The 23,096-nt window shown below is 43.4% G+C and overlaps 3 protein-coding genes across 8 annotated transcripts; 1 reads left to right on the plus strand and 2 right to left on the minus strand.

Moving 5' to 3' along the window:
* Positions 1-46: 46 nt before the first annotated feature.
* ush1c (Usher syndrome 1C) lies at positions 47-16,810 on the minus strand. Of its 5 annotated transcripts, none has more exons than XM_061676709.1 (21): positions 16,091-16,205; positions 14,681-14,748; positions 12,799-12,942; positions 12,493-12,631; positions 11,865-11,973; positions 11,746-11,770; positions 11,600-11,657; positions 10,389-10,577; positions 10,249-10,308; positions 9,804-9,860; positions 8,946-9,088; positions 7,951-8,016; positions 7,718-7,866; positions 7,525-7,580; positions 2,829-2,870; positions 2,213-2,266; positions 2,009-2,108; positions 1,422-1,531; positions 1,073-1,128; positions 815-919; positions 47-452 (listed from the first exon to the last, which is right to left on the minus strand). In XM_061676709.1, exons 1-20 carry the CDS (start codon positions 16,124-16,126, stop codon positions 826-828), a joined length of 1,755 nt encoding a protein of 584 aa, XP_061532693.1. In that variant the 5' UTR covers positions 16,127-16,205; the 3' UTR covers positions 47-452; positions 815-825. The 5 variants fall into 5 exon arrangements, with proteins under 5 accessions (XP_061532693.1, XP_061532695.1, XP_061532696.1 ...); XM_061676708.1 differs by lacking the exon at positions 47-452 and adding an exon at positions 16,780-16,810 and having other exon boundaries at positions 470-919; positions 16,091-16,178; XM_061676711.1 differs by lacking the exon at positions 815-919.
* On the minus strand, positions 2,877-7,417 carry LOC133402699 (harmonin-like). The gene is made up of 6 exons (XM_061676713.1): positions 6,338-7,417; positions 6,021-6,137; positions 4,847-5,446; positions 4,306-4,353; positions 4,078-4,206; positions 2,877-3,792 (listed from the first exon to the last, which is right to left on the minus strand). Exons 1-6 carry the CDS (start codon positions 6,470-6,472, stop codon positions 3,622-3,624), a joined length of 1,200 nt encoding a protein of 399 aa, XP_061532697.1. The 5' UTR covers positions 6,473-7,417; the 3' UTR covers positions 2,877-3,621.
* Positions 16,811-16,883: 73 nt separating the features above from the next.
* ccdc77 (coiled-coil domain containing 77) lies at positions 16,884-22,922 on the plus strand. Of its 2 annotated transcripts, none has more exons than XM_061676895.1 (12): positions 16,884-16,966; positions 18,023-18,069; positions 18,261-18,453; positions 18,546-18,688; positions 19,459-19,555; positions 20,766-20,850; positions 21,048-21,139; positions 21,217-21,365; positions 21,454-21,730; positions 21,817-21,942; positions 22,403-22,555; positions 22,666-22,922. In XM_061676895.1, exons 2-12 carry the CDS (start codon positions 18,035-18,037, stop codon positions 22,810-22,812), a joined length of 1,497 nt encoding a protein of 498 aa, XP_061532879.1. In that variant the 5' UTR covers positions 16,884-16,966; positions 18,023-18,034; the 3' UTR covers positions 22,813-22,922. The 2 variants fall into 2 exon arrangements, with proteins under 2 accessions (XP_061532879.1, XP_061532880.1); XM_061676896.1 differs by having other exon boundaries at positions 21,051-21,139.
* The last annotated feature ends 174 nt before the right edge of the window (positions 22,923-23,096 follow it).

The raw sequence follows: 23,096 nt of genomic DNA on the forward strand, positions 1-23,096 counted from the left end.
ATTTGCTCGTTTCGTTCACTACCGAGCAAAAACTGTCAAGCAGAAATGGATTCTTAATTCCTTTATTTATTCCTTAAAACCCTTATTACCATTGACCAATGAGACACAAGCATGAAGGAAAGCTCAGCATGGACGTGTTTCGTTTATTTCGTGTGTGTGTTTTTAGGGCAACGGCTTCATGGCCCGGCTGCACGCGGGTGAGAAGGGTTACTGGAGTAAATGAAATATTGATGGCGAGCATCCTTTGCAAATCGAGCAAAATAGGATCCACTATCTTGGCAGGCTCTTCCGTCTCAAATTTGCAATGCAAACTAAGAGTAAAAGAACACCAGGAGGCTGCGGGCGAGTGCATGATTCTGATGTGACGGACGGGATGAGGTCAATCCCAAAGGAATCCTCGAGAACGAAACGCTCCTTCTTCCTCACCAAACCGCAGCAGCTAGAAGAACGTTCTGTCGGAGAAGACGACAGAAGACATTTATTGTTTACTCGTAGGGAATACGAGCATGTGGAGAAAATGTTTTGCTCTGCAACACAACAATATAACACACATGCAGCTGAGTTTGACAAGCAAATAATAATCGGATCGAAACCGCAGCCCAAAACTTCCCTTTTCTCTTCAGTCTGTATTTATGCAAAGCCTTCAAAGTGCCAATGAGCTTTTGATGCGACTGGCGTAGCACTCCCCCGCTCAGTCACTTCGTGACAATGCATGCTCGAAGATGTCACAGTCCCGAGGAGGAAATGTCACAGGGAAAACATCTACATCCACTCTGCTGTGCAGAAGAGGACGTTCGAAAACAGGTCAAGTTACCGGGTCGAGGGTTAGGGCCGAAGCAGGTAGCCGTGCCTGTACAGTGTTGCACTGCCTTCAAGCACCTTCCTGTTCACGAAGGGACTGACTGATGCTGACTTTGGGCTGCACACACATGTGCAAACACATAGACACAAACCGCAACGTCATATTCTACGCCCGCTCCACATACGTTACAGTAGTGATACTATAATACAGATATGAATTCGAGTAAACAGAAAAGGCAGTTACGACGGCTGTTAAAAAGGGAACGCTTACACTTCATCTTCATAATGTTTTGGCGGCGACGCTGCAATCACAACATCGATCCAGTCCTGAAAGTCAAAACATTTTCACTTTGCGTCGAATCAAATTCAACACAACAACAGGCCAATCATCGAAAGGCTTTGGCAGGGAGAGCTTACAGTTGAAGATTTTATTTTCCTTAACACTGCTGAGGTGCTTTCGAGCAAGGTACAGAATGCCCGAACTACTCGGAGGGGCGACGTGGCCCCACAGTTTGGTCACATCAAGACCAAACCTTCCTCAAAATGTCCATCTGGCTTGATTGATTTCCAAATCATGAGATCAAAACGGTCATATTTTAGGGGAAAAAATAATACGGTACCCCTCCACTAGTCCAGGCTCGTGCCAGAGAGTTTTGCCCTTCATTCAGTGTGGCCTCCATCAGGATCTTCCCATTAACAGCCAGAAGTTCATCACCTGGTACAATGCCACCTACAAACGCACACGACGGCCATTGTAGCTACCAAATGCAAGTTGACACGAGTCACGCATACAATGCATTTACTGTACACTGAGGACGGAACTCGACAGTATACCGAGAATCCGTGATGAAACGACAAATGGTCGGTATTACTCGGTGAGTGCGAGAGTGAAAAAGAGAGGGTGCAACATCCCACATAGAACGCAGGCTCGCTGCTTTTTCGCTTTTCTTTATGATTATGATTTGTGTATTTACATTTCTTTCAGTGATGTCCTCATATTACAAATAATTGGGATGTCACTCTTTTTTACATTGATGTTGTAAAAATGAGCGCACCCAAATAGAAGTCTAGCAAATACATTTTAGTCATAGCCATTCAACCACGTGTGAGTCTAATCGTCATCAACGGATGAAAAGCGGATGGTACCCGAGAAGAGTCGGGTGCTCTCATACTGTCTCCGTTAAGCACCGCGGATGCGTGTACTGACCGTGCTTATCCGCATCCCCTCCCTCGTACACCGACGACACCACTAATTTGCCCAAAGGTGAGTCAGCGCCGCCCTCCAGAGCCAAGTCGAGCTGTCCCACCTCAAGAGCAGGAAACAGAAGCATCAGTCATGCTCACCCCGCGTCGGGATAAGAGGCAACAATCATCTTATCAAAGACGATGACCATTTATCTGAAGCGAGTACCTTTCTGATCCTCAGTAGTCTCACGTCTCGTCCCGCTATCTGGTCTGACGAGAACTTAGCGAGACAGCGAGGAAGAAGAAAAAGCACAGCAAAACACGTGAGTGCAATAATGAGCAAATGGCAATTTAGGAGGCTCCAGACATAAATGACATCATCACACACAAAGAAGCCCTCGTGGTAACAGTACAGTCTTCATTTTAGTCATTAATGACTGATCGTGGCTTTCCTCATTAGGAGGGGGGGGGGGGGGGGGGGGGCTCGAGGTAATCCCGGCAGTGCTTTGGGCGAGAGGCTGACGACACTCTGGACTGGTTGCCAGCCAATAGCAGGTCACATACGGTATACAGCCATTGACATTCACACCTATGGGCAATTGAGAGTCTTTATTTAACCTAACATGCATGTTTTTGAAACGAAAGAAAAGGGGGGGGGGAAAATGAAATGAAAACCCCACGCACGCATCAGGAGACCATGCAAAGTCCACACACGGCCGAGCACCTCAGAACTGCTCGTCAGAAGTGTTTACTACTCTTGCACCGCGCTGGCCGTTATTATTACATACGATACAATTATCGCTTAGTGTATATCACATTGATCATGCGAAGCCATACAATACCATGGAGTGGGGATCGAAGTCTTCCAGGTATTTCTGAAAGCCCTGCAAAAATATCAACATGCGTTAGATTTTAGCCGCTCCGTATGCCGACAAAGAATGAACAAAGAGGACACAAACGTGAATGTTTTGCGGTGACATTTCCTTTGACAACCGGCGTGTGAATGTTCAGAACGACACTGTTCCCAATAATTGACAAACATGGAGTCACAAATGCAGAGGCAATTGACGTGTATTTATTTATTTATTTTTTATCGGATCTAGCGACGATAAGAATAACACAGGTTAATTTGAGTTGAGTTGAACAAAGCCCTCGGAGATAGGACAGGAGATTCATTCTGCTACTCGTACTCATCATCATCACCACCATACACATGACTCATGTGCAGGTAATTTTGCTGCTCTTGAGAAGGTATTAGACTTCAAAAGTGCCAATTCAATCATAAGAAACAAAACCATTCTTCTTTGTTGTTGGGACCCTGAGAGAGTGGACAATCTCGTGTAATTGCAACCACTCACTATTTGACCCCCCCAAAAAAAAAATTATATATATATATATATATTTATTTATATATATTTTTTAAAAGTAGCGGGGGAAGCCGAAGTTGAAGTTACAAAAAAAAACAAGAAAAAAAACAAGAAAAGAAGTCAATAAAATGACCACCATAATGACTACCAGTCTGGTAAACTCAGCAAGGGTTAAGTCGCATTCTATCGACCAGTGAAATGTTTGGATGGGAAACCACTAATACGGAAGCAAATGTAATGCCAGTAACATTTCAAACTATTTTAGGTATCAAGACACAACTGAAAACTCATAATCTACAACACTGGACTTTAATGCCCTGATCGAAGCAATAGAGGAAGTTGGAAGGTTGTTTATCACTGAAGCGTAGATTACTTGGGGTTTGTTGTTCGATTTAAAAGAAGAGTTGAAAGGCACCATCCGTTTTAACATTTCTGCAGGCTGAAACACAAGATCACATGAAAATAATAAGTGAAAAACACATTTGCTCGGCATAGGAGAAGGAGTGGTATGCTTCTTCTCATTGCTGTCCCTGCTTTGGGACAATCTACATCACTGATGACTTGTGTTGCTAATGTCATCGGAGATCCACAAATGTTATTTGCCATAAATCAGTGACGGTGCATGAAAGACTGAAATAAGCGCCAAAGCTTCATGATAGCGATGTGCCCCAACAATGCTTCATGACCCTTGTAAGGTGAATCGCATGACTGGTTCACAGCATACCAGTCCATCAGAACGAACAGCAGGTCTGAGTGGGTCTGGTCGTTGGGTCTGCGACTGAGGCAGCATGACGGGCTTCGACATGACGGGGGCCGTCGGACGCCGCTGGTTCGGAGGACTAGGTGCCAGTTGCTATCGGAATATTCTCAATGTTCTTAACAATGTTTCATCAAGTTACGTTAGAACAAACATCGATGAGTGTGAGATGTGCCTTTTAACGGAGAAACTCACCAAGGGAGGAGTGGAAATGCAACTGGCATGCGAAGTGTTCCTCAGAACCTGAACCACAGTAAAATGCAATGAAATGTTGCTGCACAAAGTAGAAATGTCTTGGCACCCACACTAAAAATGTTCTTCAATACCACGGCACGGATAAGGTGTTGAACCAGAACCTTAAACAGACTTGTACGGAAAGTTTCCATTCCATTTCCCATTACGTATTGCCACGTTAGAAAGGCACAAAAAGGCAGAAAGCTGTCCAATCACTGCACACCGCATGCAACGCATCATCAAAACAAACCCACTACCAATCAAAAACAGCTAACGATATCTTCAAGACATTTCCTGCGGCTAAAGGTAAATCTATAGCGAGCCAATATGTCACACCGTGACCAAACAAATCATTCATTCAAAAACACACTATTATGCACGGGGGGGGCGGGGGGGGGGGGGCACTATGTCCTGCCGCCTTAAATGCTCTGTAAAGTCTTCCCAGAACAAATGCTCATCACATTTTTCAAGCCACACTGCCTCTTACATGAGAACCTCTAACCTTGGGACTCGATGGGTAGGACATTTCACTTGCGTTGGACGAGTAGATGCCCCCTCTCGGCAGGTATCCGCCCGCCTCCCACTCACTCCTGCGCTCAGGTGGACTGGAGGGGTGAGCCAGGTTACGATGCTGGCGGTATCCACCGAGGGCACCTACTCTTTCTTCAGACTGCTGTGGCGGTGGGGGGGGCGGGGGCGGGGGCGGAGCCGGAGGAGGGGGCGGCGGTCGGGGAGGTGTCGGGACGGGCTGAGCGGATGAAGGCGGCCGGGTAGACTGAGACGGAGGGGGATAACGGGAGGAAGGTAGATGAGGGGCTTGAGACGGATGAGCTCTGCGCCCCTTGTCGGTCAAGGTAGGCGAGGCGTTGGGTGGAGACGGTGGCTGGCGCTGTGGAGATAGAAGAAGGTTTGGTTTGGGTGAAGGCGGCGGGAGAGGCTGGCTACTCATTGGCGGGGTGGGCGCTCGTCTCTTAAGGGGCCCCTTCAGGCTCTGCTCCACATGATCCAAGTTAATGTCATCCAGGTCAGTAGTGGCAAGGTGCAGGCCTCCAGGGAAACGCTTCACCTTGGGCTCCGAGGGAGGTGAGAGGGGAGGTGACAGCTTAAGGGTCAAAACAGAAATATGTTGTAATACCGGACAAACATACTTTGCAATGTTGTTGGTTTTTGGGTGACGACGGCAAATAAAAATGGACTTGTGTGATCTGGTTTTAAATGTACACATTTTAAAATGGGAAAAAAAATAATCATCTTATTCTCGTTCCCTGCTGTGATGACAAAAAACGGGGAATGAAAAATAACAGGGCACGTGTAATTCAGCTTGTCCTTTTTTATGTGCTAACAAAACTCACCATAATAATAACATTGGGCATGAATAAAGAAAGAAATTCGTGAAAACTCTCCCTAACATGGCTCGTAAAATCATAACTCATAAGCGCATAACCAAAGCCCGTCTTAACGTGTTCATTCCTTTGGCAACGGAAATTGCACTCTTATGGCCATTTGGGGGGAAAAAATGCATTTATGCGTCTCTTTAAAACAATTCGAGAACCTGAGCTTTCCTGGTACTTACAATCAAGTCTTGGGACATATTTTACTCCAGGTGACAATAACAAAAACATCTTTTGACAGATATTAAGAAAGACACAACCACAAAGCGATTCCAAGAAAAGTACCTCTGGTGACTCGTTCTCCACACAAGATATTTGCTCCAAGCGAGTCTGACAAAGACACTCAACCCAGTGCTGCACTTTCTCAGACTCCTCTCGGTCTTCCCTCTCGGTCTCTGAAACCTGCCATCACAGGCACGGCGATTCAGCACCACAGCACGGTTATCAATGCCACGCACACACGTATACACTCATTCGTGCTATTCAAAGTATTTCAATGATTGTAGGTGTATTGCAGTAAAAAAAAAATATATATATATATTTGATACGTGGTTGTGCTGAGTAGAGCAAGAACAGCAAATTGCGTTTTCTCTGAATTGTACCTCCTGAACCAGCCTATTGATCTTCAACTGCTTCTCTCGTTCGTACATCTCTTCTTTCTCCTTGGCCAATTTCAGCTCAAACTCCATCTCCTTTTTGTTTTTCCTCTGCTCCTGCAGCGTGTCTGTGTTGGACATGTTTTTCTTTTTCTTCTTTTGCTCTCCTTTCTGCAGTGTCAATAGTTTGTCAGTGTAAACGAGAAACTGCCTGTCACTGCAAACCTCACGGCAACGGGCAAGACATGCTCACACCGACTAAAAGACATCTAAAAATCTCATGCATCTATAAAGTCTTACCGTCATACAGTAAATCCTCTCTCACATAGCACCACAAACAACACTGGTAGTCAACGATACCTTATGGAAGGATGGAAGTTTCCCCTCGTATCGATAAAACCAGCCAAATGCTATCGAGGTGAAACAATAGCTCAGCATTAAACTGGTCACACATTTCAAGCATTCAACCAAACGATTTCTTGTCAACAACTCAATCAACTCAAATTCAAATCAATCAATCAATCAATATATCATGGATCCAAGAAAAATAGAAGGAAAGGGATCAAGGCTCCTTTACCACCTGACCTATTTTGTACAGAACCATGGACAGTGTCATGGATTTACAAAAAGAAAAACATCAGTTCACACACGGAACGTTGATATAACTATAATAACTATAACATGACTCAAAGCGCTGCATATTCAATTTCAATCAATCGATCTGCAGTATCTCTATCTGTCTATCAAATGGTCGAACTTGGCCAAATGTGTTTCATTTTTTTGACATCGTCTCCCCTGCGCTCCACGCACTTCATCTTCGATGTCCTTTTATCAGGTTTGCAAGATCATTTGAGTTGAAAATGCCCAGAATGACCTTTTTCCAGCTATTCTGGTCGGTCTTTTTTGGCCCGGCGTTTAAGACAGCCGGATTTCTCATTAATATGCAACACATAAAGAAGCTTTGCTTCTTGAAAATTACATGACAAGATACCGATTTTGAGCACACACATCAACACGTTTTTTCTTTTTCTTTTCTTTTTTTTGGGGTGTGTGTGTTGGGGGGGGTCGGCATATGTTGATCAAATTCAGCATAAGAGCCAAATGAAATGATTGTTAGAGTTGGTTGTCAGAGGAAATGTAGGACATGTTTGTTCACAAATGCGGACTTCCACGTAGTACTTGTCCACACTCACTTGTCTGTCCTCCTCATCGTCCTCAGCGTCAACTGTGAATGAGCTGGCTTCATCATCTTACAGGAGGGTTGACAAGAAGCCGCACAGCACACAGCAGTGATAGAAAAAGAGCATGCTCGGTTGCCGAACGCTTAAGGTGCAAACAAATCGAGGCTAACATTTTCACGCAGCAGTAGAAAATGTCGATCCTTACGAGAACCTTTGGCCTTCGGAGACCGAGTGGTTTTCATCTCCGGCGGGGCGGGTGACGGGCTCCTCTGGATCTGTGGATCCTGAGGTCGCTCGGTAGTACCATAGTCCTCTTCCCACTCTCTGTGGTGTTTCCTCTCCGCAGCCTCAATTCTAAAGACGACGGCAAAGTAACAGAATACAATTGAAATATAGATGTCGAATGTTACCGCAAACAGCAGAAATGCAGCTGATTACCTCTCCATCTCCTGCTCGTAGCGCTGCGCTTCCTCTGCAGCCTTCTGTGAGATCTCCGTTTTCCTTCTGGAGATCAATTTAAAGCCTTCATTTTATGACGCCAATCCAATCGGCCCCTCTCATTCCCTTGAAATGTGGCGCGATGACGGTCTCGACCGAAGAGTACAGTGCATAATTGCGGCGATCTGCGCATGAGTGGAGCATGGTCACTGCTCTTGGCTGGTGTGCCATCAGACAATGTGCCGGGGAACCTTAATAAATACAGAATTAGCCGGCGATAACAGCAGGTGACTCAAATACTCGGCATCTGTCTGCCTGAGGCTGTGCCCCGATCAAATTCACCAAAAGCACATTAGATGGGCAGTCTACCTTGCACCAGTATTTAGACGTGGTCATAAGTTTCGACCGACTTTCTACCACCAAACCGTCACTCCGGCGGGCGCATCTGCAAGGACGCACCGACACTGCGCCGCAACGCCCAGTTTGGCGCACGACCGTTCGAGCAAATGGGCAAACGCGCAGCGAGCGTTGCGCTTCCATGAAATTTACAATCCGCCATCATTTGCGCCCCGCCCCAGATGCGCTGTGTATGAAAATCGATTCAAAGTCACAAGCTGTTTCGAGCATGTTTGCGCACTGGATATTCTTCTCGCCATTTCCTATACCTATACCCCTTGTACTGTTCAGGGTTTGGGGAGCTGCAGCCATTTCCAATGGCAGACCACACTGGGACTGGTAACTGCTCCATTTCCTTGTCTTATGCAGAGTTCGCAATTGAGCTCAAGCGAACCGCACAACCGAGCTTCTGCACGTGACCAAATGAAGCACATTATGACAACGATTGCACCCGAGTTTTGTTTCAACCAAACCGAACCTGACAAGCGTAGAACAATTTACGCTGAAGCATACGTGACAATTTACGCGTGTTACATTTTCTTTGATAGGTGAAATAACCATCTCACTATTATATAGCCATAAAGCCCTCAGTCACTTACTGTCTCTCCTTCTCCTGCTGCTCTTTAAGGATCCTGTTGGTCTCCAGAGCCACCCTCTTCTGATGCATCAGCTCTTGCCTCTCCAGCTCCCTGCGCGCCTCCACCGCCGAACGCTCCTCGTCCGTCATAAACAGCTCGCTGCCCTGAGAAATCGGCAACAGCCAGAGAAAGCAATGTGTGAGCCAACCAACCTCCTGGACTGTGAAGTGAATGTCACATTTCCTCTTAGTGTTTCAGTTACAGCCCGATGTTTGCATAAATGTAAAATTCATTCAAACAAATCTGAAAGATATACTGATTCAGAGGATGGATGGATGGATGGATGGGAGACCAAACAAACGCAAAGTGCAGCAGTATGTTGTTGTTTTTTTATCACTCATCAAAACATCTAATCTTGAAATCTCGGAAAATCGTCTTGGATTTGAATAATCCGTAACAGGACATTCTGCCTGTTTAAAATGGGAGAATACCAAGAACAAATGGTTCATCATCAAAAAACGTTCATCATCAACAGCCCCTGATGTACACAAGCTCGCGAAAGACGTGACTGATGGTAAATGTCGACAGACCGACGGGAAGGCTCAATGAAAAATGCAGCAATGTTGCGTAATGCTGCACAGGAGGGCATCGAACAAAATGAACATACTCTATTTGTGTCCACAGCCATCCTTTCCTGAGGGAATTTTACTCATTACAACTTTCAAGATAAATCAAGCAAGTGAGATATATATATATATATATATACATACATACGGTAAACCTACTATTTAAGAATCTACATAACAGTACACATCGTATGTAAAAGGTACAACAAAAGTTCCAAACGCACAAATGTTATAATTGAATGTGATTACTTACGGCTCCGGTCAGAACAGTAATAGTCAGACTCCTGCTGCTTTTGAGGACTCTTACGGCCTTGGGGAGTAAGAAAAGAAGGTCCAGTTCGATTACTTTTACAGGTATAATAATAATCCATAAGAATGACGTGAATTAAGTGATGTAATATTGGCACATACTGCTGATGTACGGTATCTTCCCTTTAGCCGAAAATGTACAGTCAATGCGAGACTACGCTTTTTCTGTTGCTAATGCATTTTGGATGAATCATTACTCATTTGGTGCTTGATGAACAAAACCATGAATTGACACTGGCCTTGAAAAGACGTCCGAGCTGGCTGCACAAGTCCAAATTTAACCGCATACTGTACTTCAAATGTATCCGAAGGGAAATGATAGGACTGCATGGTCAAACCTAAGCAGCCAGTGCAAGAAGGCACATTACAAATGTGTTTCATGCGTTTACCTCTTTGTGGTCCACGTGGGTGAAGTCCACTCCGTTCACCTCCACGATCTGGTCTCCGATCTATATTTTTTTGGGCACACAATTGAACACAGTTGTAGCTCCCAGCAGGAAGCCACATTCTGGACCTTCTGCGCACTCACCTGAAGTCCGACCTCCACAGATAGTGAGTCGGGTTTGACGTTGCTGATGTAGATGCCGGGTTTCTGTCTTGGACCACTGGAGATGCTGATGCCCATACCTTTGGTGCCCACGAGGCTGAGGAAGACCTTCTTCTCCTTGATTTCCTTCCCTCCGAACGATGCCAAACCAGCAACGCTGCTTTTTTTCTCCTGGGTTGTACATTACGCAAGAACAATAGAACCTGCTAAGGTAATACGAAGGAGATACTAAAAAGGACAAGGGTCAGGTGAAGTGTGCTCTAGTGCTGTGTCTGTGTGTCTTTGTATACTTAAATATTGAACATTTTCATTTTTGTTTGACTCTTGCGGTCTACCGTGTATAAAATCATGACTTTGCTTCGATATTCATATCAATTTGATCTTTTTCGGCTACCGTGAAAACTTTCTGACACATTCGCGGTTGGCACTCGGTCATCAATGCTCTTAGCCAATGTGGCTAAACAGTATAAAAATCTCAAATTCACGCGTGTTTACGTGGCTAAAGCTTTAGCCACACGTAGGCAGTCCTCGTCACCGGGCAGCCGATAAGCTTGAACGATGTGAGTCCAATTAAAACCGCCTGGCTTTCAATCAGGAGCACGGCTGAACGAACGCTACGGGAAAACACTCTTAATTGTGAGGGTTTTTTGTTTCTCTCTTTTCAACAAATATTGCCATTGTGATGAAGCGTGCGGAAAAAACTGTGTTATCTTCAGCAATATTCCCTCAACGCAAGAAATCCATTATTCTACAGTATGACCAACACAACATTGGCTATAGCCAACAAATAACTCGTTCCTGCTGGCCAGGCCTAAGTGTGCCGATGAATTCACATGAAGAACAAATCTTGATTTTACTACTGAATTGTAAATAGAAACATCTTCAAAGACAGAAGAATATTGACTTATTGATTTAACTCCGTGCCTTGTAAAAATGCAATACTTATAATGATGCTCTGGCCAGTAGCAGTAGCACCGCTGTCAGTGTCCGCCCAGTATAGAGATAAATATTAGTTGGCTAAATTAGGCTGTCAGATAATTGGAACAGATTTCAAGTCGGGGCAAAATGGGGTCAATTTCATAAAAAGGGAGGGGGGACGGGGGAGCGAGACCTTGAGTATGTTGGCCGCGGGCCCCTGAATGACTAGCTAGCTATGTACGGCGCAAACCCTGACCTTTCTGATTCTTACTCACCCCAGATTCGGACACAAATTGATCGACAAACTGCCACTTGAGGGGTTCATCTGATGAGCTAAGCACAGAAGATATTGATCATCATAATGTATCACTTGTAGAACAACAGTCGCTGGGGGAAGTTTGGATAGTCATCAATAATGTACCTTTTTACAGGAATAATCCCCACATCTACAAAAAGAATACACACAAGATACATGAATGTTACCACTGCCGTTCGACGCAAGAACACAAATCGTGCCGTTGTCGTGTATGATTAACGCACGTCTAACTTTGAGTGACACAATCTTCTTGGTCTTGATGAGACTGACGACTTCCTCGTGGATACAGGAGGAGATGGAGTATCCGTTGATGCGGACAATCTCATCACCCACCTGGTGGGTCAATACAAGATGGAACAGTATGAATCCTACGTTGAGTAAGCAAATAACTGTCAGCCCAACAATGTACATGTACAGTGCAGTATATTCTTGACTGTCTATATAATATAATAGGATAAAGTGATCCCTGTGACTTGTTTCTTCTCTATTGGTCATGGATTTGCTTTTGAAGCCAATCAAGATTAAGAGGCCAGAAGAAGGAAAACACATTCGTCTTATGACAGAACCTACTTGTCAATTCTATCTCGAGGAAGATCGTCTGTTTGCTCAACAGACTGAGGACCTACTATCCTCTAGTGGACAACAGTATCGTTACAGGATAGAACTTCATTTTACCGTCTTGATTCTTTTATATAAGACAGTTGTATTTATTTATAGTTCTATAATTGATAGATTTCTGACCACATATAATATACCTGTACGCTTCATACCCAGCGATGTAAATGTTACTGTGCTTTTGTCTTGTCTTTCGTAAACAGTGCTACGGAAACATAAGACAGATCGTACACAAACCTGAAGACCAACATTTCCAGCCTGACCATCTTTGACAATTTGTGATATGTAAAGACCACAGCCAAACTCCAGCCCTCCACGGACACTCAGACCCAGTCCATCACGATGTGTCCGATCTAACCGTACCTCCTTCAGCTTCCTGAACGCGTCCATAGACAAGAGGACATATAAAAGGCAAAATGTGTCATTTTATTAAAAAAAAAAGAGATGCCAAATACCAAATGTGCTTATACGTTCAATATGATTCAACTTGAAAGAAAGAAAGAAAGAAAGAAAGAAAGAAAGAAAGAATGCCCTTGTACACACCTGGACCTCTTGGGGGTTAGCAGGTCATACTCCACCTGGTGTTTGAGTGGGATGAGCGGTCGGATGGCATCGAACAGGGGCAAACGCTTTGGTTCGTTGATTACCAGCTTCAGGTCCCCAACGAGCACAGGCAAATCCATGGCTCTGCAACACATGGTTCAAAAAAAGACTTTTATTTCATTTATTTAGATGTAATCGGACCTCACCAAACTTGTGGGATCGGATCCAATGGCGCTCAAAATCGAACGGGGGGTATTAAAGAAGGATCAAGGTTAGGACATTTATTGATGGCACAGAATCTTTCAGAGGACTACAGCATGCCATGACGGTAACAGGAAGTTGGCAATCTTCTACTCACTAGAAAATCAATGTCAGGAGTGGGATTTGAACCCACACCTCTATTCAGAGACCAGAAACCACATACACGGCAAGTCATGATCCCTGAACGCTGAAAGGCATACTTTACGTCTGCAATTGTGAAAGGGAACGTCGAGCAACTGGGGAATCATCCTACTCCAAAAAGGTCATTGTCGGAAGTGGGATTGAAAACTACACCTTGAGTCAGACGCCCTTCAGATAAAGTTCGACCTGGAGTCTGGCACTTTAGACCACTCTGCCTTTCTGACAACAAACTTAATAAATCCTTCAAGCATCGCAGGACATCTACAGCTATCAAATGCCAAGTAAAGTGGTGGCATGGAATATTAAGCAATTTTAGAATTTTAAGTCTATAGGGTCAACTCTCAGTAAGTGGAAAATGCTAAGCGTCTGAGTGCGTGCGTGTGTGTGCGTGCGTGCGTGCATGTGTATCTTCTAATAGATAGCTGACCGAAATATTCATGAATCATTCCACTCCAAAAGGATCAATGTCGGAAGTAGCGCCGGGCGATATATCAAGAAGCTCGATTCGATTGATGTTTTATGCATACGGCTCGATATGGGGAAAAAAAGGGATCGTCGATTATATTTTCTTGATTTTTCGCTCGTCTGATAGACTTCTGCCAACATGAAGGTCTGGTTCGGTTTTCGGTTTAGGCCAAGAATTTTCACTTCGGTGCATCACTTATTAAATGTACACCCACACCAATGAGTCATAATGATCCAGTAGAGACTTTTATGGCCCTGGGTAGGATAACAATTGAGTTGTTAAAATATGAACACACATTTTAAAGACAAATCCCATTATTTGTCCAGTTCAAGTCAAAAACTACCAAAACATAAAGAAGTAAAAAAAACTATAAGGGCATTAATTAAAGCAGCAAAGAAAAAACTACTGTACAAAATCCCCTTCCTTTGAATTATTCATTAATTGGTGGCATTTTATAATTGCTTGGAAGATGAACAGAGGCCTATTGTGAAAAAGCGGCCAGCCTTGTCCGGGCACAGTGGAAACTGATAAGCGGCTTAAGCCAAGGGAACACAGCTACAAAGATGATTGAAACCTAGACCTGCAGCCAGACACCCCTTTTGTCACAGCACACTAAAACTGCACTGCTATCAGAAAACTACGTTTTGATTCTTGGAGCATTCGAAATGGATAGCCAAAGATTCTGACCTTTGGAAAGGAAACTGCTAAAAGGGTGGAAAGGAGCAAACTCAGTTTGTTTGGTCACTTTTTTTTTTTTTTAGGGTTAGGTTTTTTTTTTGTTTTTTTTAACACATTCGATGCCATTGACGGCTTTAGAAGTCAAATATCCATGTTGACTGGGAAGGCTGGCAGTGAACGAACTAACAAACTTTGTGTTTTACATCTAAGTGATAATGCGTATGCACACTACTCACTATTTAAGTCCAATCATCGTTTACAATCCATTTAATTTGTAGCATAATGAAAAGAAAACAATGGAACGCACTTAGACCAAAGCACTCAGCAATTACTCACTTGTGATACATGCGGAGGACATCATACAAGTAGTCCTTCTCTGCTTCATTTTCAATCAGCAACTCCACCTGCAAGACAAAAAAAAAAAAACATTCCCAACCACTGCAAAAGGCGAGCCACTTTCCGGCAGCAGTCATACAAACCTTATGACGACTCAGATGTCGCAGTACGGTTTTTAAGAAGCGCTTCGGCCACTCGCTGATGTAACACATTTCGCTTGTTTTACAACTCAATCTAATCTCAACCAGAACTTGCCCGCGAGATCCACTAACATTCTTGGTTTGTCTCGGTTTGACCGCCGCTCCCTTCCCAATAAACCGCGGCAATGGAATAATAGCAGCACAGCAGAGGAGGCTGATGGAGGAAGGTCAGGAGTGTCATCTTACACCTCCGACACAGAGGTAAACATTCACACTCTGAAGTCACACACAGCTTAAAGATGGGCACCAGTACATAACACAAATTCCCAGGTCCCTATGGGACTGAGGCTTAGACTACACACTATGGTGACAATTGTGCATCGCCGCATCTCCATGCCATTTATGGCGGCCGTAAACATCTTTCTCCACTCCTGTCTGAACAACACACGGACTTTGGCACCATAAACCAATGACATCAAGGATCACTGGTCAGTCACACACCCATTTGGAAAAGTCCCATGACTGGTTAGTGGATTCCTATTATCATTTACGACTGGTAGGTCTCAACCTGCCGAACAAATGTACATTTACTGCCCCTTCCGTTACACGTCAGGCTAGTAAATGGAAAGACGGGCAGCACAACACAGCAATGAACAAAGCCTGACTGTGCCCTCTCTCAGCCTCTCTCATTAAACGCTCAAATTGCCAATGTATTCCGGCTCAGTTGCTCATCTCTGACACGTCGACGTTATTCAAATGCTGGTTTGCCCTTGATGAGGAGCCCGCAGGTGTCGGTGTCAAGTACAGGGGGTCCCACTGGGGCCTGAAAACACTGACCTTCCTCTGCTCTCAAAGTTACCTTCGCAGGACCTGCGCCTGTGATGCATAGAACCCAAAACAGCTTCCTACATTCGCATAACATATTTATATGTATTTACAACATCATGCAAAACACAAGGAAGCAGCAGCTACTAATGTATCTATCTATCTATCTATCTATCTAGGTGTAAGTTATACTGAGAATTAAGGACACACGACCCAAAAACTTTTAACTCTCAACTGTACCTCTGTTGACTTTCTGGCTCTTGTATTGAAAAGGAAACCTCACAATCCCCCGCAGTATTTTTCCAAGAAGCTTCATGTTTAAATATTGCTAAGTATCGTATGACGATGATCCTGATTGGACATGACAATAACTCAAAGACGCACCGGTAAACTTTTAAGAAACGGGATCTTGTAGCGTGAGATAAACGACGTGCTTGGAACTTACCTTGTGCCTGAATTCGCGAGCAACTTTGCGCTCCATAGCAAGCGGGGATAAGCGACCAAGTTTTGCCCAACGCAATGATGCGGGATGCCTGCGAGGGGGAAGTTTGACAAGAGTCAACCCAGGGGAGTATGTGAAGGTAAGATTAGTGCGGCCTCATTTCCGGTTAAGATTTCACAATAAAGGCAAATTAAAGCGCGAACTTGTTTCTCTCGGAAATAAAGGAAAGTGAATCTAATCTCTTTCGATCCAGGTTATCCTACATCAATTGAAATTCAATTGTAAATCATATGCTTGATGATCTACTCCAAAGAGCCCGAAAATGTAGCTTTTATTTTTAATCAAAAGTCTAAACTGCTTTCATTTCTCTGTTAAAGTAGTCCCACTTACACAATCCTCAACCACTGAAATAGTAGTGAGCAAAAGCATACGTAATTCGTTATTACGTGGGTGAAGAAAGGTTATTAGTAATAGCCGTTACTCGCCCACGTTTTCGAAATAGATTTAGAGAGCCATTGGGGACAGAAAAAAATAGTTGAATGAATAAATACAACCATGCATGATGAAACGAATATAGATAAGTGGACCTGTATGTTACAATTTGTATTGTTATCATAATTATTAGTGGTCAAGTAAAAAGTAAATTATTATTATTATTATTATTATTATTGCCGTTCTTTTTGCTTTCCTACCGTTGTTCGCATTGTTGTGGGTTGTTGCTAGTTTTTTTCCTCCACCGCTAGATGGCAAAGTAGTCCCCATCGTGGTCACGATCTCCCCCCCTTTCACTCCGAAGAAGACGAAGAGGCGTAAACTTCCGGGTTTCAAACTGCTACAATCGCAATGAGCAGCACTTAGACACAGCGAAACAGGACCGCGGTATGTGAAATGTTCGATTAATGTCCTAATATGACTCTTACTAATCATGATGCTTTACTTTTTTGTAGATCGGAATTATTATCTGAGACACGTATGAACGTAGACGACCGCTATCACTTTCTTGAGACATTACCGTGAAATGCTCTTTATTTACATTGATACTGTTCAGTACAAAACAACTTCTCTGCAAAGTCGATGTCTGTAAGAGGCATGCGCGTCCTATTCAGCATCTGAAATGATATGAATCAATAATATGTCAAACAGAAGCGCATTCAAAAGTCCCGCTCCCCCTGGCGTCCGGTCCATGGCAACAAATCTATATCTCCGCCCTCTTTTAACCGCATTGAACGCCTCTTGGTTGGTATTACCGACTGAACATTTCCTTTTATGCACTCACAATCATATTATCATTGATTAGTTAATGTTTTAATATTTTTGACAATAAGACAAAATAATAGAGAGCAATTTTTAAAATATAAAAATCATACAATATAAAACTATTATAATCATACTTTTTTGATGAGTATACATAATAATAAATACACGAACTAACAACAACAACAATATGACCACTAATAAACCAAAAAATAATACAGTAATTCTGATGATGTCAACCAAAACTGTAGCTGTTGTATTTGATCCTACTAGAATATGCAAGTGGACAGTACATATAATTTTGCTGTGCTGCAATTGGCTGGTGACCAGTCCAGGGCGTACCCCACCTCTTGCCCAAAGTCAGCTCCATTGGGCTTTAGGGTTGAAGTTGCAGGTTACAGTACAGTTGCTTTTGGAAAATATTTTGCACATGACCGAGTATCAATTGTGTTAAAAAAAATAAAAATATACACTCGCTGTGTGTGTTTGTGTGTGTCTTTGCGTGCATGCCTGTGTGTTTAGCACTCACCTGCTGTTTGTTTCTCACCAGGCTCAATTTCCAATGTTTGGACAGGTGCCAAACCATTTGACAATGCATTGTGCATTTACAACTGTGTGCGCGATCAATAAAGTTTGATTTCATATGTCAACACGATGAAACGTATTCTCTTCTATTTGTAGTTTTGTCTTGGGATGGGATCACCCAAAAAACCCTCAGTGGCACACAGGTAAGCTTGTTTTATTTTTATTTCTTTTTTGTCGGATAGATATTCAATCCAGTACATACTATTACTGTATCCCTCAGTCTTAACCCGCTTTGATTTGGTCTAGATCATTGAATATCTTTCTGTGTCCGTGGATTAGTACTAGTATGCAGAAGTATTCCACTCCAAAGGAGTGACAGTCTTTCTTTTTGCAGATCCTGTGTGTGTGAGCATAATTCTGGTAAGGAGCCAGATTCCCCACTTCCTCCCATCAGTGAGCGGTTAGCTCACATTCGGCCCAGCAAGGAACTTGTGGAGTTCTACAAGGACAAGATTGCCCAGTGTGAGGGAGAGCAGGCACAACTGCTGAAGAATTTGGAGAAATACAAGAGCATCATAGATGACCAAGTAAGCCGAAGAGGCAGGCCACCGATTCTGGCACATTACACACGTGTTCCTATGTGAACCGGTGTCTTTGTTTTTTTACCACCGTATGAAAGCATAAGCTACAGGGTGACTTACGGCAGCGTGAAGAAGAGATTGCACAGCTGCAGAATGCGCTGAGCGACATGCAGGTGTACCTCTACCAAGAGAGGGAACAGTCTCTGCGGCTTCATGCAGAAAATGACAGACTAAAGATCAGGTGGGAGCAACTGACCCGAAAGAACACCAAAAAAACAAATAAAGCGCTATATGAGGGCAGTCCGTTTACCATTTACTCACACCTCCACCAAGTATGGACTATTATGACTGTACATGTGAAATATTATATAATGCACCCTTATCCAGAACGTGACCAAAAAGGATGTAAAGAAACATACGTTGGTTATTGAAATGTATTTGGTTGCTCCTTCACAGAAAATTCATCTCTAAAGTTTTGTGTATTCATTTGTGTAAACCCGCATTGTCCTATTAGTTCATGTATTACAAGTAACATCGACGACTGTGAAAAGGCTCATAAAATCAAAGCTAGTGGTGGCCTAAGACCGAAACACATTACTCTAGCTATCCTAACAAGACGCATGGAAAAGTGTCAAGGTCCCATGCCCATAAAGGAACAGGAAATAAAGGCACATTCCAAGGATCCTTCTCATACAGACAAAATGCTTGGAAATTCGCCCGAAGAAGCGGGCATCTGACACAGAGGCGCCACACTAGATTGCAAAACTTTATTCCTTTGCCATTTAATGTGCACAGCACAGCATCAAAATGTGATCATTATTTCGCAGATGAATAATAATTATTATCGTTAAAAAGCTAAGAACATTACCAAGTCTTTTTTTTTTTTTCTCTTTCTTCTCCCCCATAATCCTTCAGTGAATGGGGAACCAAAAATGGAGTGAGGTCATCATTATCCTTGATCCACTTTTCTAATTCTCAAAACCATCCTCGCATCTATTTACTGTTGCACAGAGAGCTGGAGGACAGAAAGAAAATGAATCACCTCCTTTCACTAGTGGGTACTGATGATGGAGAGACCACGTATTTCCTGCGGGAGCCTCCTCACAAGGTACACGTCATCATATTAGATATTAATAATGATAAGTGTATTGTTCAAATAACAATTATTATTACATCATTGTTTGGTAATCGAGTTTTTACTGCAGCTCCTGCATTGATCTTGATAAAGTAGGTAGTCATGTTGTGTAGTTGTAACCATGCCATTGTTACCACGGGCTCTATTTTCATAGACCGCGCAACGTGCACCGGAGTGCAAACGGTGGCGTATCTTGATTGTCGCGCAAGCGTAAGGCACGCTGGCACGTTTGCCAATTTGGCAGACCAGCTTGCGCCAAGATGGCCGTACCGACGCAACGAGGGTGTGTCCTTTCACATGACACTTGGTCTTAACTAGTCTAACACGATTTTGGTGAATTTGATCCGATCGCAGGCATGCACGCCGTCGCTTGGTGGATGGCAGATGTCTTTATTTCCTTAATATGTATTTTTTTTCTCCCACCCGCTCATTCTGTATTGAATAAGAATATACCACTAAAGTTCAGTCTGCAGTCACACACAGGTCGCTGAGTCCTCTTCCAAAGATACAGTGTCGTGAAAAACGATTGGCCCCTTGATGGTGATTTTGGGATTGAATAGGTCTGGAGATAATCAGGCTTAGGTGTGATCAGTGAAAATGTACACCAAAAAAAATTGGGATTAGCCACAATGAAGTTATGAATTAATAAGAGGGGTAATTACTTATTCACACAGGGCCAGGTAACATTTGTTTCCCCGTTCCTTATTAATTGTGTTAAAAACAGCATTTTAAGTTCACTTGGGGTTATATTTGTCTGATATTTACATTTGCTTGATGATGTTAAACATGAGAGTGGGGAAACTATGCAAAAATATGAGAATTTGAGAAGGGGGGCCGATACTTTTTCACGGCACTATAGCGACATCTCCATTTGAGAGACAATTTGCAGCGCTTTTAAAGGGGATGAAATAAGCAGCTTCGATTGGATATGATTGAGGCCAGCTGTGGCAACGCCCGCGCCATCGCAGATGTCCCATTTTAAATGCACTTTGAATACGTCGGTCCACGAAATGACCAAAACCAGGTGTAGCTCGGCTCCTCGCGGTGTTACGCCAAGCGCACCGCTGGATTTGCGCTCGTCTCGAAAATAGAGCCCTGGGAGTTGAGTCTTCGGGTTTCTAAACTGTGTGATTTTTACTACAAATAAGTTGGAAAAACTAATTGTTTAAAATATTATAACTAGGTGACTGTCAAACAGAAGAACCAGGAGTCGGGGGAGAATCTCAATCTCAGGCCAACACATTTAAAACCTACTGTGACTAGTAAAGGTCTGAAAATGTTTTTGTGACATTTTCTTCTCATGTCATACTAACAGATTATGTTACAGTGGAATTATGAGGTCTTTGTTGTAATTTGATGCAGTAAAGAAAATGCAAACGCAAACGAAAGGAAGTAGATGCTTTTTGTTTGTTTGTTTGTTGTTGTTGTTTTTTTTTTTTATTGTGCCACTTGCATGCTCTCTTAGCAGTGTCCATTAAAAAATCGAAATTTGAAGATTTGGGAACTGGCGATTCTTTGGAAAAATATAAGACGGACAACCATACTTTAATACTACAGGTAAGGACCGCATTTCCTGCCTGCGTTCAAATGTTGTAGACATATTCATAAGGTGTTTACTGATTTGGTGGCCCCAGGTGGAAGCGCTGCAGGCCCAGATGGAGGAACAAACCCGGCTGGCCAGAGAGCAGGTTGAGTCACTCCAGGAGGACCGACAGATTAAAAAAGAGGAAGCGCAGGCGGAAAGGCAGAGATTTCAGTGCCACATCTCGGCTTTGACAGAAAAGTGAGACTTTTATTCTTGTCCGTACATTTAAGTACATTCATGCTTAACCTGTAGATGAGTGAGTTTCTTCTTCTGTGCAACGACGCAGGCTAAAGCGAACCCAGAATCTGCTCTTCGAAACCATCCAGGATTTCACAAAGCTCAAAATTGACACAAGGACAAAGGAAAATAGATGGATGTTGGAGAAGGACCGCCTCCTGGGGGATGTGAACATGCGCCACAAGCTTCCAAAGAAATCTGCTGGTGCGGAGGTGCGGCGAATACGGCGGCCCGTTAGCGGCGAGAGTCCGACTCGGGTCAGCCCGACTCGGTTTAGCCCGCAGCCTCAACAAGACTATAAGCAGAAACATAAGGATGACATTAAGGTATGTCTCGTGGGTGTTTACAATGCTTCAACATCCTCCCTTCAAACCTGTTTTAAAAATGAAACTGCTTTCTTTTATCTTTTCAGGCCATGCAGGAGGATGCAAAGCAAGCCCACCGTATGGCAGAGATGTACAGGGAGCAGTGTGTAGCTCTGGAAACAGAACTGGCCCAAGCCAGGGAGCAGGGTGAGGTTGGCAAGGAAATATTTAAGGTATGGTTATTTAATGGCTCTCCTATTCATGTGTTTTCTTCTTGCAGTCCAACACAATCTGTCGCTAGATGCTGGCCGACCTCGGATTTGTTCAGATGACAGAACATCAATCGATCCGTTTTGTGTACTGCTTATCCTAATTAGTCTCGCGGGTGAGCCTATCCGAGCTGGTTTTTGAACGAGGAGCGGGGTACACCCCAGACTTTACGTTGATGACATTTGCCTTTGCTCAACACCCTCTCTGAGGCAGTTTTATTTGTTTGTATCAGAATAAGCGCAGCGAAAGAAAATCCTTCCCGATGCTCGCTAAAAACTGAGCTCTTGTGAGGTTCGCAGTCGGTTGCTTCAAATTTGATCAAATTCCCAATTATAGGAGCTTCAATGGGCGTTTGAGTCGAACGTTTCCTCTGTGTTGATAACGACTCCCGTGTGTCCCTTTACTAATGTTTGATGCGCACAGGAGCGTTCGGAAAAAGTAGCTCAGCGTCTTAAGCTGATGACGCAGCGTTATGAGGCCTTGGAGAAGAGGAGGACCTTGGAGGTGGAGGGCTTCAAGACCGACCTCAGGCAACTTCGGCAAAAGTTCAAAGATATAGAAAAACAGCTCATACAGGTAAAAGACTGAGGGACAAATAACATGAGCTTTTCTCTGCGTAGAGAAATGGGTGCGTAGTTGTGAATTTACAGTATGTTTAAGCCTATACTTCTGTATATATTGCCCAGGTGACCCTTAATGTTGGGCCCAACCAGGACTTAGCTATTCTGCAAGAGGTCCGCGAGAGCAATACCAGGACGAAGAAGGTCCAAAGTGATCTGATGATGTTAAAAGCCAAGATCTATGGATTGGAAAATGAGCTAAGATTTTGCTAGGGAATGGATCACATTGGGTTTTTTTTTTTTTTTTTGACGCCTTAAAAAGCTTTGTGAGCTTTACACAAGCGATGTGCTTTGTACTGTTTATTAGTCCTGCTTGTTTATTTTGTGCCAATAAATGTTGTTGTTGTTTTTTTTAAATCAAAAACTGTCTATTTCAATTTTGGACATAACAAAATACATGATATACACAGGATTATGAGATTTTATGAAAATCATTATCCATTTTCTGTTACACTTGTGGTCAAATTGTTTTGGGAGTACGAGAATAACATGCAGAG

Source organism: Phycodurus eques, chromosome 5 (genome assembly GCF_024500275.1).
Source record: "Phycodurus eques isolate BA_2022a chromosome 5, UOR_Pequ_1.1, whole genome shotgun sequence".
NCBI classification, from domain to species: Eukaryota; Metazoa; Chordata; class Actinopteri; order Syngnathiformes; family Syngnathidae; genus Phycodurus; species Phycodurus eques.

Excerpts from the sequence above, each read along its gene's own strand:
- ush1c (XM_061676709.1), bottom strand. The coding sequence starts at position 16,126 with ATGGAGCGCAAAGTTGCTCGCGAATTCAGGCACAAG. Across the intron at positions 12,943-14,680 it reads GTCCTCCGCATGTATCACAA|AGCCATGGATTTGCCTGTGC; the intron begins GTGAGTAATTGC and ends CATGTGTTGCAG. Across the intron at positions 11,771-11,864 it reads TGTGTCACTCAAAGTTAGAC|ATGTGGGGATTATTCCTGTA; the intron begins GTGCGTTAATCA and ends TTCTTTTTGTAG.
- LOC133402699 (XM_061676713.1), bottom strand. The coding sequence starts at position 6,472 with ATGTCCAACACAGACACGCTGCAGGAGCAGAGGAAAAACAAAAAGGAG. Across the intron at positions 6,138-6,337 it reads TCAATAGGCTGGTTCAGGAG|GTTTCAGAGACCGAGAGGGA; the intron begins GTACAATTCAGA and ends CTGTGATGGCAG. Across the intron at positions 3,793-4,077 it reads CTGTTCGTTCTGATGGACTG|CCTGCAGAAATGTTAAAACG; the intron begins GTATGCTGTGAA and ends CTTGTGTTTCAG.
- ccdc77 (XM_061676895.1), top strand. The coding sequence starts at position 18,035 with ATGGGATCACCCAAAAAACCCTCAGTGGCACACAG. Across the intron at positions 20,851-21,047 it reads ACCTACTGTGACTAGTAAAG|CAGTGTCCATTAAAAAATCG; the intron begins GTCTGAAAATGT and ends ATGCTCTCTTAG. Across the intron at positions 22,556-22,665 it reads TAGAAAAACAGCTCATACAG|GTGACCCTTAATGTTGGGCC; the intron begins GTAAAAGACTGA and ends TATATTGCCCAG.